The sequence below is a fragment of the Hyla sarda genome, chromosome 4, assembly GCF_029499605.1.
Source record: "Hyla sarda isolate aHylSar1 chromosome 4, aHylSar1.hap1, whole genome shotgun sequence".
Taxonomy (NCBI): domain Eukaryota; kingdom Metazoa; phylum Chordata; class Amphibia; order Anura; family Hylidae; genus Hyla; species Hyla sarda.
In genome coordinates this window covers 382,210,295-382,224,021 of record NC_079192.1, presented here as the reverse complement: position 1 = coordinate 382,224,021, position 13,727 = coordinate 382,210,295, and the positions used below count along the sequence as shown (strand labels likewise).

At 42.4% G+C, this 13,727-nt stretch overlaps 1 protein-coding gene and 1 long non-coding RNA gene across 2 annotated transcripts in view; one reads left to right on the top strand and one right to left on the bottom strand.

The window, feature by feature from the left end:
• Positions 1-13,727, bottom strand: part of CSF1R (colony stimulating factor 1 receptor) — a 76,522-nt gene that overhangs the window by 20,425 nt on the left and 42,370 nt on the right. The window contains exons 12-15 of the mRNA XM_056516975.1: positions 13,413-13,528; positions 9,420-9,546; positions 3,648-3,752; positions 1,175-1,285 (exon numbers count right to left, since the gene is read on the bottom strand). Of these exons, the coding sequence (XP_056372950.1) occupies positions 1,175-1,285; positions 3,648-3,752; positions 9,420-9,546; positions 13,413-13,528 (459 nt within the window). The remainder of the gene's footprint in view (positions 1-1,174; positions 1,286-3,647; positions 3,753-9,419; positions 9,547-13,412; positions 13,529-13,727) is intronic.
• On the top strand, positions 1,193-13,458 carry LOC130267355 (uncharacterized). The gene is made up of 3 exons (XR_008843153.1): positions 1,193-1,322; positions 8,988-9,170; positions 13,325-13,458. It is a non-coding gene; the product is annotated as an uncharacterized LOC130267355 (long non-coding RNA).

Sequence of the window (13,727 nt, the reverse complement as noted above, 5' to 3'; positions counted from 1 at the left end):
AATGACTTAGACAACGATACGATCTCATTGACATAAGAAAGTACATTGCTCAATTTTTTTTAAACATATTTCAAATAGGCTGAGCAGCAGTGTGAGGTATTGGGCCCAGGCCCCGGCCTTCTTCCTGGTGCTAGAGCCCAATACATGACACTGCTGCTCAGCCAATCACTGGCCAAGGCAGGACATCGCTGCGGCTGGCAAATAGCTGAGCTGCAGTGTTCCTTGTTGACCCCCAGAAGAAGGAGGACAACCGCACCGAGGACCATTACAGGCATTAAGGGAGCACTGTAGGTGAGTACAGGCTTATTCTTTTATATACTTCAAAATGAGTTTTCCTGCATTACCCCTTTAATGGCTGTGTGTAGAGTTTTTTATAGGATACACAACAATAAGCACTGTTATACAGGCTGTGCACTCACTAATTTTCATTGTAGCAGAAGGTAATTTCTTTACTGTTGGAAATACAAAAAAACGAGGTGCGCTCCTATTGGAGTATTATTAGGGTGGGGTAACGTGTGCTCAGGTAGATGCACCTTACCGTGAGTAGTTGTGCTGAGGACACAACACCTTGGATCGCCTGTAGACTCGCTGGGGTCTGTAGTCCGGAAGGTGGGTGGCTACCTTTGGCGTCCTTCACCGTGACCTTCAGGTGACGGTGCAGCAGTGCAAGAATATGGAAGGAAAAATTAGGACGTTTTTTCATATGGCGCCTATTCCCAGGAAACCAACAAGCCAAGAAATTTTGTTTTAAAATAAATTGGCGTTTATTGGTACAGAGGGGTGCCCCTCTGTACCAATAAACACCAATTTATTTTAAAACAAAATTTCTTGGCTTGTTGGTTTCCTGGGAATAGGCGCCATATGAAAAAACATCCTAATTTTTACCTCCATATTTCTTTTCTGTTGTCACATGAAAAGAGCCTCCAATGGTGGATATTGGGTGGGAAAAAAAGATACCCAACGTGTCTAATCCTTTGATCCCACATGAAATAAAAGGTCTAACAATGGACTATTGCCCTCTCTTATTAAAATACACATACATGCTCTGCCAAGTCAGATGCACATGCTCATGGTGGAGGAGGGAAGAGATGGTCAAGCATTTGGTTGATGAGCAGCTTTTGCCAAAAAATTTATTTGTATCATTGAAGGTAAAAGAAAGCATAAAGCTACTTACCTCCACTTGTACAAGCACCCAGAAGATTCACGATGTTCCCATGGTTTCCCAAATGACTGAGAATTTTAAGCTCTGACATCAACGCTTCCTTCTCATCTGTATGGGCACTGGCTAAATAAGTAGAAAAGGAGGCTCAGTGTTCTCTACGGTAAGTGATGGAGACATTTTTTGTTGAGGGACGGCCATCTGAACATCTCATGGAATATGCTTACTGAGTCCTGATACATGAATTATATACATTGATATATATTATATATAAATTATGATGTTTTTACTACTGAAAAGGAGCATACTCAGTTGGCTCATCCAGTCAGCCGTAACCGTTGTAAGTTATATCTTTCCAAAGGCTGCAGTTTTGTGTATCTGATGTGTTTTCACTGACAGTTTTATAGCGTTTGTCCAGGATTACCCCAGGATTACCAATATTAGTTTATTTTTATGCATGTAGTACATAAACTAAAAGATTAAGTACATAAATTACACTTTACCACATAGGAAAATAGCAAAAATTAAATAGGCATAAACTGATGAAAAGAGCAAAAGCAATACAGCACTACCATAGTAGGTTGGTGAGCACTGGTTGATAATTAGAAACATAGGGGGAGATTTATCAAAACCTGTCCAGAGGAAAAGTTGCTGAGTTTCCCATATCAACCAATCAGATCGCTTCTTTCATTTTTGAAAAGGACTCTGAAAATGAAAGAAGTGATCTGATTTGGGAAACTGGTCAACTTTTCCTCTGGACAGGTTTTGATAAATCTCTCCCATCGTGTCATGATGGAAAACAACTAATAGCTTATAGTTCCATGGGCAGTAATGGTTGTATTAAAATCGTGAAGGCTTGGGTTGAAAAAATGAGTCAAAGGTGAGTTACACCAGTTTCCCCAGACCTTATAGTACCTCTTTGGTGACCTCTATTTATAGACTCCTTTTTCATACATGAAAGTAGTGTTATTTTTCCACTGCATTAGGGAAGGGTCATGGTCCCATATATCTCATGGTGGTGGCTTTCACGGCCAGAAATAGAGTGCTACTTGAAAAAAAACAGGTATGATGTAGTCATATTTTTTCATCAATTATGCCCAAAAGGCAGTATAGAGGGGTTAAGCGGAATTGGAGTGGAGAAAACTTTAAGCCAAAAGTTGTGCATTTGCCGGCATGGCCACATTTAGGGTAGGGACCCATATAGCGTATCTCACTTCCACCACCACCATTCTTATTTAGCCAGTCCTGGTGTACAGTGCTTGCTTGTGTTTGTCGTGAGCTTGTTGTGGGCCAGCGCAACCAATCAGCGGCAGTGCACATTCTGATCCCAATCACAGCAAACACTGTGCAACAGGACTGGCTCCTGAAGAACGGCAGTGGGAGGGAGGATGGTAAGTATATAGTTTTTTTTCATGCTTTCCTCCCAGGCTGAGCACATTTAAAAAAGGAAAAACTCTGAATATCTTTTGAGATATTGGTAAAAAACTATTTGTGGTAATTGAAACTTCTGTGTTAAAGGGGTTATCCAGGGAAAAACTTTTTTTTTTATATCTGAACTGGCTCCAGAAAATTAAACAGATTTTGAAATTACTACTAAAAAAATCTTAATCCTTTCAGTACTTATGAGCTGCTGCAGTTGAGTTATTCTTTTCTGTCTAAGTGCTCTCTGAAGACACCTGTCTCAGGAACTGTCCAGAGTAGAAGCGAATTCCTGCAGCAAACCTCTTCTACTCTGTGCAGTTCCCGAGGCAAGCAGAGATGTCAGCAGAGAGCACTGTTGCCAGACAGAAAAGAACAACTCAACTTCAGCAGCTGATAATTATTGGAAGGATTAAGATTTTTTAATAGAAATTATTTACAAATCTGTTTAACTTTCTGGACCCAGGTGATATATATATAAAAAATTGTTTTCCTGGAATACCCCTTTAAGTTATTATAGATGATAAAGATGTTTGCTGAGTAGACCTGGATGTCACTTTGTGTTGCGTCCCATAAAAAAGGAACGGGAGATAACAGCAGAGAGTGGAGGGACCTGTTATGCCTCACACCAGCTGCCTTTGTACTAGAAATATGTCTGCCCTTAGGATATATCAGGTATTGCTAATACCATTTAAGTGAATTGTGTAGAATTGCAATGAATTTGCTGAATATACATAGGTGGTGCCATGGAAAAAACAAAAACCTTTCCTTCTTCGACTCTTTAAGATACCACCTTTGACTAAATAATTTTAGAAAGACTCATGGCAGTTCAGGTTCTACACCTAATGGGGAAGATTTATCCAATCCTGTGGAGATAGATAAAAAGTTGACTAATTGCCCTTAGCAACCAGTCAGATCGCTTCTTTCATTTTTTTAAAAGGCCTCTGAGAAATAAACAAAGTGATCTGATTGGTTGCTATGGGAAACTTGTCAACTTTTCCTCTCCACAGGTTTTCATGAATCTCCCCAATGTGTCAAAAACAAGCGTAGCCATTCAGCCAGCACTTACGTTTTAACATTTTCACAGCAACTCTTAGGGCCGAATCATCTTTTCCCATCCCGAAGGCTGTTGCTTCCATCACCTTTCCAAATGCACCTGCTCCAATAGTCTTTCCTGTACCAAAAATTAGACATTTTAACTTTCCTCCTCTTGTGACACAGTTCACGTTTATGAAAACCACAGGAAACAAAAACAGGCAAGAAGCAAATTTGTGAAGGTGACCATACTGGAATTGACTAAGTCATGGGGATTGTATACAGCTGTCAACAGGACTAAGTAGTTATAGGGGGAGATTTATCAAAACCTGTCCAGAGGAAAAGTTGCTGAGTTGCCCATAGCAACCAATCAGATTGCTTCTTTCATCATTTAGCAAGGCCTCTGAAAAATGAAAGAAGGGATCTGATTGGTTGCTATAGGAAACTGGGCAACATTTCCTTTGCACAGGTTTTGATAAATCTCCCCCATAGACTACAGGGAGAGGAAGTTAGGTTTGGTAGGCTTTTCATATACAGTAAAATCTCCCTTAGGGAACACCCCCAATAGCAGTTTTTCATTCCCCGGCTTAGTCCTATAAGACTTAAATGGGCACTGTCATGAAATCTAAAAATTGATATGTTGTAGTACTTAAGTACTACAACATATCTCTAATATACTTTAATTAAAAAAAGTGATTTTAAACAAGTTTAAAATCACTTTTAAATTCGGCCACTAGGGGTCGCCCTCCTAGTGGCCGAATGCATTCTGCAGTGACGTCACTACTGGATTTCGACTCATTTCAGCCTGGCAAATGAGTCGAAATCCAGTCACTGCGGTGCTCGCTCGTGCCTGTCAATCAGACAGGCGAGAGCGAGCACGCTGATAGCTGGGGCTGCGCGCATTGGCCTGCTCCACTGGCCTCGCGCGCGGCCCCTCCCCCCCCCCCCCCCCTTACCCTGTCCGGAGGCCGTTACCCTGTCCGGAGGCAGCTCATTGATCCTCTGGTAAGTCTTCCTCACTGGAGGAATGGGGTGGGGGAAGCGGGGTTCGGGGGAGTGCCGCCGCTCAGCACTAGAGGTATGGGGGTGGGGAGCGGGGTTCGGGAGAGCGCCGCCGCCGCCGCTGCTGCTGCTCCCGAAGTAGCACTGCTGCGCTAATAAAGTTATTGTTTTCACCACAGGGTGCCTCCAGCTTTTTCACCACTACAACTCCCAGAATGCTCTGACAGCCAGTAGATGTTAGGGCAAGCTGGGAGTTGTAGTGGTGAAACAGCTGGAGGCACCCTGTATAGTGAGCTAAGGGCGGAAGTGCCGGCTCCAGCAGGCATCAGTGACGTGGTGCCTGCTGGGGAAGTCTGCCTGGTAGTGAGCACACTACCAGGCAGACAAAAAGGGATTTTAATATAGTAAAAAAAAAATGTAAAGGGAGGGAGGGGGTTAGGGAGAGATGGGCAATAGGCAGGGACAGAAAGAAAGAAAAAATGGATGGTGGGAGCTACACTTTAATGTATTTGCACCCTCAGAATAGGGGACAGTCCCAATAGTGGACACGAACACCCCTGCAGCAGCGCCAGCACGGAAGCAGAAGACCGCTGTATCAACAGCGTTCTCCTGCTTCTGTACGTCCACTGGCCACATCAGTTTGCCCCATTGATTCCCCCCATGTAACTTTATTCCCCCTGTGCCAAATCACCCCCCCCCCTTTATTACCCACCATGCCATTTAATTTCTCTTTATTACCCTCTGTGCAAATTTATCATCCCCCTGTGCCATATCAAAGATGTGGCATAGGGGTTCAAGTGGGAGGAATAAAATGGCACAGGGGGGTGGTGAATCAAATGAAATGAAAAGAGGTATTTTATAATAAACTAGCTGGGTACCCGGTGCTGCCCAGATTTTCCTACCTTATACTTATGGGGGAGGAAAAGCAACAAAGGAGGAAGCTTTTGTCCTCATATTTCATCTTTAATTCCTTACCCCATATCCCGTCCTCATATCCCCACCCCAAATCCCCTCCTCATATTCCAACCTCATATCCTGTCCTCATATCTTGACCTCATATCCCGCCATCATATTCAGTCCCCATATATCGCCCTCATATCCCGACCTCATATCCCGTCCTCATATCCCAACCTCATATACCGTCCTCAGGTGGGGTTGAGTTGTGATGAAGATATTGTAAGCTAAAAAATAAAAGGAGTAGCTTAAAGGGTGGGCGTGTCTTTGTAAGATGGGGTATGGCATGCAGGAGGGTGTGGCTTCCCAGCAGGACTGACACATTCAACAGCAGAAGCAGTGCGGATTTGAAACAAAAACCCCATCCTTCACATATGGTGGTAGGTTAGGGGTTAATTTAACTATTATATATGACTAGCTGAGTACCCGGCGCTGCCTGTTTTTTCCTACCTTATCCTTGTGGGGGAGGAAAAGCAAAAAAGGAGGAAGCTTTTGTCCTCATATCCCATCCTTAAATCCTGACCCCGTATCCCCCCTCATATCCCGTCCCCTCCTCAAACTCCAACCTCATATCCTGTTCTCATATCCCGACCTCATATCCTGTCCCTATATCCCGACCTCATATCCTGTCCCCATAATCCATCCTCATATCCCGACCTCATATCCCGATCTCATATCTCAACCTCATTTCCCGTCCTCATATCCCATCCTCATATCTCGACCTCTTATCCCGACCTCATATCCCGTCCTCATATCTCGACCTCATATCTCGTCCTCATATCCCGTCCTCATATCCCGACCTCATATCCCCTCCTCATATCCCGACCTCATATCCCCTCCTCATATCCCGACCTCATATTCCATCCTCATATCTCATCCTCCTATCTCGACCTCATATCCTGTCCTCTTATCCTGACCTCATATCCTGCCCTCATATCCTGTCCCCATATCTAATCCTCATTTCTAATCCTCATATCCCATCCTCAGGTGTGGCTGAGTTGTGATGAAGATATTGTAAACTAAAAAATAAAAGGGGTGTAGCTTAAAGGGTGGGCATCTCTTTGCAAGATGGGGTGTGGCATGCAGGAGGGTGTGGCTTGCCAGCAGGACTGACACATTCACCAGGAGATGCAGAGCGGAGCTTGTGGAGTAAGGCACCAGAAGTCTTATATACTTGCAGGGGACTTGAAACAAAAACCCCACCCTTCACATATGGGGGGTAGGTTAGGGGCTAATTTAGCAAAATATCTCCAGCCGTACTAAAGTTATGCTGGAACATACATTTCCCATAGATTTACATTGGACTTTAAACAAAAACCCCAACCCTTGCAAATGAGGGTAGGTTAGAGCTAAATTAACTATGCTATATTTTTTGTGGACATATAAGTAACATGTGACCAAGTAATATCGAAATATCTCCAGTTGTTTGGAAGTTATGCAGTAACATATATTTCCCATTGACTTGTATGGGACTTTGAATAAAAACCCTGACTCTCGCAAATGGGGGTGAGTAAGGGTTAATTTACCTATCCTATGTTTATAGTTGACATATAAGTAACATGTGTGTCAAGTTTCATGATCATATCTTTAGCCATTTGGAAGTGATGGTGGAACATACACATACACATACACACACATACACACATACATATACATACACACATACATACACATACAGAAATACACACATACATACATACATACATACATAAACATACATACATACTGTAAGAAGGTGAAGGGTATGGTGGTGGATGGACGCTATGTGTCACAAAGGCTCCTGGCTTTGGTGAAGTAAGACCAGATGCAGACTGACACTATGGCCATAGTATGGCTGGAAGGCCAATCCGGGATGGCTCTTACTGGGAATGACCAAGTGCAGGGTGGGGGTCATACCCCAATCCAGACCGGCTTTTGTTGGCCTTAGAGCTATTTTTAAAGCTAGATTTGCTAGTTGCAGCTCACACTGCCAGAGAAAGCTTAGTGTCGCACGGCACAAACTCAGGTGTGAACAAACACCAAGGAAATACAGGGGGACTGTTGTTACGTTTTCCTTTGTTCTGCGTTTAAAGACTGTTTTGCTGTATGCTGAGTGTGAATAAAACACTGGACTTTGATTTAAAATGCCGTCTCCTTACCTCTATACTGCAACTGCACCTATCTGCCACATCGACTCACCACAATACATACATACATACAGTCAAGGCCATAAATGTTGGCACCCCTGAAATTTTTCTTATTTTTCTCAGCCGGAGTGTTGGACCACTCTTGCTTTGCAAACTGCTCCAGGTCTCTCTTATTGGAAGGCGCCTTTTCCCAACAGCAATTTTAAGATCTCTCCACAGGTGTTCAATGGGATTTAGACCCCAAAACATCATTGAATCTCCACCATATTTCACTGTAGGTACTGTGTTCTTTTCTTTGTAGGCCTCATTCCATTTTTGGTAAACAGTAGAATGGTGTGCTTTACCAAATCTATCTCTATCTTGGTCTCAAGAAGGATTTTGGCTTACTCAAGTTCATTTTGGCAAAATGTAGTCTTGCTTTTTTATGTCTCTGTGTCAGTAGTCGGGTCCTCCTGGGTCTCCTGCCATAGCATTTCATTTCATTTAAATGACGACAGTTCGCGCTGACACTGATGCTCCCTTAGTCTGCAGGACAGCTTGAATATCTTTGGAACTTGTTTGGGGCTGCTTATCCACCATCTGCACTATCCTGCGTTGACACCTTGCATAAATTTTTATGTTCCATCCATGCCCAGGGAGATTAGCTACAGTGCCATGGGTTGCAAACTTCTTGATAATGTTGCGCACTGTGGACAAAGGCAAATCTAGATCTCTGGAGATGGACTTGTATCCTTGAGATTGTTGATATTTTTCCACAATTTTGGTTCTCAAGTCTTCAGACAGTTCTTTTCTCCTCTTTCTGTTGTCCATGCTTAGTGTGGCACACACAGACACACAATGCAAAGGCTAAGTGAACTTCTCTCCTTTTTATGTGCTTTCAGGTGGGATTTTTATATTGCCCCCACCTGTTACTTGCCCCAGGTGAGTTTAAAGGAGCATCACATGCTTGAAACAATCTTATTTTTACACAATTTTGAAAGGGTGCCAATAATTTTGTCCATCACATTTTTGGAGTTTGGTGTGACATTATGTCCAATTTGCTTTTTTTCCTCCCTTTTTTGGTTTAGTTCCAATACACACAAAGGGAATAAACGTGTGTACCCAAAAACATGTGTTACTGCAATCCTTTTCTGTGAGAAATACTTAATTTTCTTGAAAAATTTCCTGGGTGCCAACCTTTATGGCCATGACTGTAAATAGTCTGAATACTTATGTCAATGCAATATTTTAGTTTTTCGCTTCAATAAATTAGCAACATTTTCTAACATTCTGTTTTACCTTTTTAATTATAGGATATTGATTGAATGATCTGGAGGACTTTTTTTTTATTTTAGCACAAGGCCGCAACATAACAAAATGTGAGAGTCTGAAGACCCTGAAGATGTATTGTATATACTGATATATGGGCGTTATCTGGCAGTGATATGTAAAGATGTTGCAGCACCATTAACATTATGAAGACATGATGACATTAGGTAACATGATCCGGATTATTACATTATAGTCTATAGGAGTAAACTACAATATTCCTGCTATCAGATGGGAATTAATCCTTAGTAACCTAACAACCACGTCAGACAATTTAGTGTTTTGCTGTTGCCTCATAAATATTGCCAAACACTGATTGTCCATGATGTTGTCATCAAGTGTGACTAATGTAACCCTGGTAAGTAATGTAACCTACCCTAAGCAATGGGACCTACTCTAACCCCTGGGTTACTTACCAAACTGCAGATTAGCTCTTGGAAACTCCCATTTCTCATTGTAGGGCAGTTGGGTTGGGTCGATGCATATGTACTGGTTGCCTTCAGACATCTGGACCATCTGCCAGCGGATCTCATATTTTGGTGTCTGTAATGCAACGCGAGAAGAATGGGAAGACAAAGAAAATTTTTATATTTAATATACTGTATTTTAGTTTCCTTTACTGAATTAAAATCGCCTGATGATCACCATGCTTGACCCCCTCTCTCTGCAAAGTCAGAGGATTTATGGAAAATAAGCAGCATTAAAGGGGTTCTCCACCCCTAGACATCTTATCCCCTATTCATGGGATAGCAGATAAGGTGTCTGATCGCCGGATGTCCCGCAGCTGGGACCCCTGTGATCTCTGTGCAGCACCCGGCGTTCGTGTGGGCGGCAGGGGTCATGATGTCATGACCACGCCCCTAGCGATGTCACACCTCCTCAATGCAAGTCTATGGGAGGGGGCGTGGTGGATGCCACGCCCCCTCCCATAGACTTGCATTGAGGGGGCGTGGTGTGATGTCACAAGGGGGCATAGCCGTGACGTCACAACCCCAGCTGCCTGCACCCGGCGTTTGGAACAAAATGTTACAAAAGCTGGGGCAGTGGGGTACCCCTTTAAGAAAAAATTTCTGTGATTCTGTGCAATGGTCATGGCTGAAATCTCATGCCTGCCACATCTGCTAAAACAGGTAAACACAAGGCATACACAAGAACTACTACATTATAGTCTATGCTACACTAAATAGCCAAAATAAAAAAATCCCCGGAGTGCTTCTTTAAGGGGGTTCTTCTTAGTTAGAAAAGATGGCAGCTTTTTTTGCATAAACAGCACACCTGTCCATCGGTTGTGCCTGGTATTGCAGCTCATCCCATAAAAAGTGTGGGGGGCTGAGCTGTAACGCCATACACAACCCGTGGACTAGTTCGACTTACACAACATTCTTTTTCACTTTACACTAAACGTTTCTGATTTTAGAGTACTGACGTTTTCCTTTGTTTCTGTTCCTAGTTTTGTAACCAGAATTGTGATTTTTTCCTGTATCTGCCGAACACAGACTTGGCTGAGATTACTCAAGAGTTATGACAGTTTTCTTCCTGTTTGGTGTCTAACCACAATTTTGCTGTCCTTTTATTTATTTACTTATTTTAAAATAAATGTAACTGTAACATGCAATAGTAAAAACATGTTAGTCGATACATTGAGTTAGGCTGCTTTCACACTCCAAAATCCTCCGTTTTTAAACATCGTAGGAAGATCCGTGTGAAAATCAGCTGAAAACGGCAGTAACAGAATTCTATACGTCCGTTAGAAAATCCCATTATAGTCTATGGGATTTTCTAATATCCGTATGAATCCGTTATAGTCTGTTATTGATAACAGACGTTAGTTTGTTACGGAAGATAGTTACGGAAGAAATAGTTCATGAATTATTTCTTCCGTAACTATCTTCCGTAACAAACTAACGTCCGTTATCAATAACGGACTATAACGGATTCATACTGATATTAGAAAATCCCATAGACTATAATGGGATTTTCTAACGGACATATAGAATTTTGTTGCTGCCGTTTTCAGCTGATTTTCACACGGATCTTCCTACGGATGTTTAAAAACGGAGGATTTTTTAGTGTGAAAGAAGCCTTGGAGATAAAACCAGAATGTAATGTCAAAATATAGGATCTGGCCGCACCAAATGCCACTGCTGCCCACATTGTGCCTCAAATAAAGTTTTTTATTTTATAAGGGACAAGGTCCAATGGTATTTAGTGAGCTGGTTCACTTGCCTTGTCTGTGTGCAATCGTGGAAAGTGTTGCCATTTTTTTTAGACAGATGAATAAATAACTGTTCCTAAACTTACATTTTTACATATACAGTGACCCCCCCAACCTACGATGGCCCCAACATACGATAATTTCAACATGCGATGGCCTCTCAGAGGCCATCGCATGTTGAAGGCAGCATCAACATACGATGATTTTGTATGTCAGGGCCATCGCATAAACGGCTATCTGGCAGCACAGACTGCTTCAGCTGCCACCGGATAGCCATTTACGGTGCCCCGTGTGCTCCGGTGATGGTCTCCTACCTGTCCTCGGAGCTCCGGAGCGTCCTCTTCGGATTCCCTGCATCTCCGGCGCTCTCCATCATCATCATCACGTCGCCGCGCACGCCGTCCTGTCATCCAATAGGAGCGGTGTGGACACCACAGGGACGCGGCGACAGCGAGGGAGGGCAACATCCAGGGCAGCGGTGATGAGCGGTGATGGTCCGGAGTGGCAGGGACAGGTGAGTACAACTTCCTATACTTTACATTGCACGTATCCCTTAACATGCGATGGTTTCAACAAACAATGGTTCATTTGGAACGGATTACCATCGTATGTTGAGGGACCACAGTACTTACATTTGGAGATGGTCATGTAAAATGGAGTTGCAATAGATAGGCTGTCAGCAATCTGAAGGCAGTGGTACAAGTGGAGGTTGTTTCATGTAGAAAAGTCAAGATCCCTGCACTCACCAAGGTCTGCTATAGATGTTGTTTATTGGAGTTTCCCATATAAGGGTATACAGGACATGTTTTGGAGAAACACCTTGGCTTCTTCAGCTGTCCAGTATTCATTTATATCTGAAAAGCCAATAAACAAAGTTTCTAGCAGAAACAGGGACCTTGATTTTTTTCCTTAGGTTAGAACCTTGTGTGTGCAGAAAGTATTACCTAAACAAGGTTTTTTATTTTCCAACCCGTTTTTAAATTTTTTTGTAAAACATTTTATAAAGTATTTTTGAAACTAAAAAGACAGTCCAGGTATATGTGATTTCAAGATTAGAAATACAAATGCTTGGCTATACATCCAAACAAGGTGATAAAAGAGTGATGGTCCTATTTGTTTCACTTAAAACCATCACAATTTCAATTTAAAATGTTACTGTCATTTGCCATAACTCGCAGCAATCTCTGTCCATTTGCACTAGACAGCCCCATGTTAAGTCTATGGAGCCTGTCTAGTGTAGTGAAGGGGGGGGGGGGGGGTCAGTTTAGTCCGCAGCTGCAGTGGAGAGAAGGAGTGAGAGGAGAGTGTGTTCCAGCTATCAAGCTGAGGAGAAGCCAAAGGGAGAAGAAGTCTACTAAATTCCACAGCTACGTAAAATCTCAGCACTCAGGGGAATTGTCAAAGCCTGGCGGTAAGCAAAAGCTCAGTGGGGAAAATATCTACTTCAGTCAGTCAAGTTAAAGCTTTCAGAAAGTGTGTGTGCTGTCACTAATCTTCAGGCTGCATTCAACAGCCACTACAACTCTCAGCAAGGCGTTAGGCTCCCAGGGTTCCACTCTGCCCATCTCACTGCACAAACTTCTGTGTGGTTAAAGACCTACTACCATAATCATCAGTAAAGAGACAGTCATCTGTAACCTAGCATCATTGTATTTATTATCCCGCACCTGGCCCAGGAGAAATGGTTGGATTCTTGGACCATGTAGGTTAATGGTGCCCTGGCATCACAAAGTGATACATCTAACCACCCCAAGTCACGAACAGGACTCATACACCCTGTACCCGAGTCAGAAGCACTAGTGCATTCTCGCACATAAAAGTGGCATCACAGATGCATATTTTCCTGCTCATTCTAATGATTGGTGGGGGGTCTGAACACTCAAACCCAAACCGATTCAAACTTTTGACAGAAACACTAATACATACGATTTTTGAATAAAACACCACAGCATTATACACATTATTTCTGAATAAAACACCTTGGCATAATTTTTTTCAGGCCAGAAAGCCGCCAATCAAAAGTTGTGTCTGTTTGTACCGGGGAAATCTTTAAACCATATATCTCAAGGTGTTTTTTTTATTTTTTTTTATTTTTTTACCTTTTAGAAAGAATCTGACCTTGGTGACTATGTTTAGTCGGCCACGTCTTTCACAGCATAATCATGTTTGGTTGTGACTCGAACAATAGACTGACCTGTTTATATTTGTAAAAGAAGAACACCGAAAGCAAGAGGAAGAAGACTGCTGCTCCTGTCACTCCTATCAGTATTAGGTTGAACTGTTGGGGTTCTGCCCTGCTCTCCGATGTACCTGGAAATAATAAAAAAAAATGGTTAGAAAAAAATTCTCTATACACTTATACAATAAATTGTGTTCTTATATCTACCCTAAAGATAATACTTTAAAATGAGGTGACATCCATATAATAGAGAGTATAACTATTAAGCAATGCATCTGCAACAACCGTTTCATAGTTAGTATGGTTGAAAAAGGCAAAAAAAAAAATGTC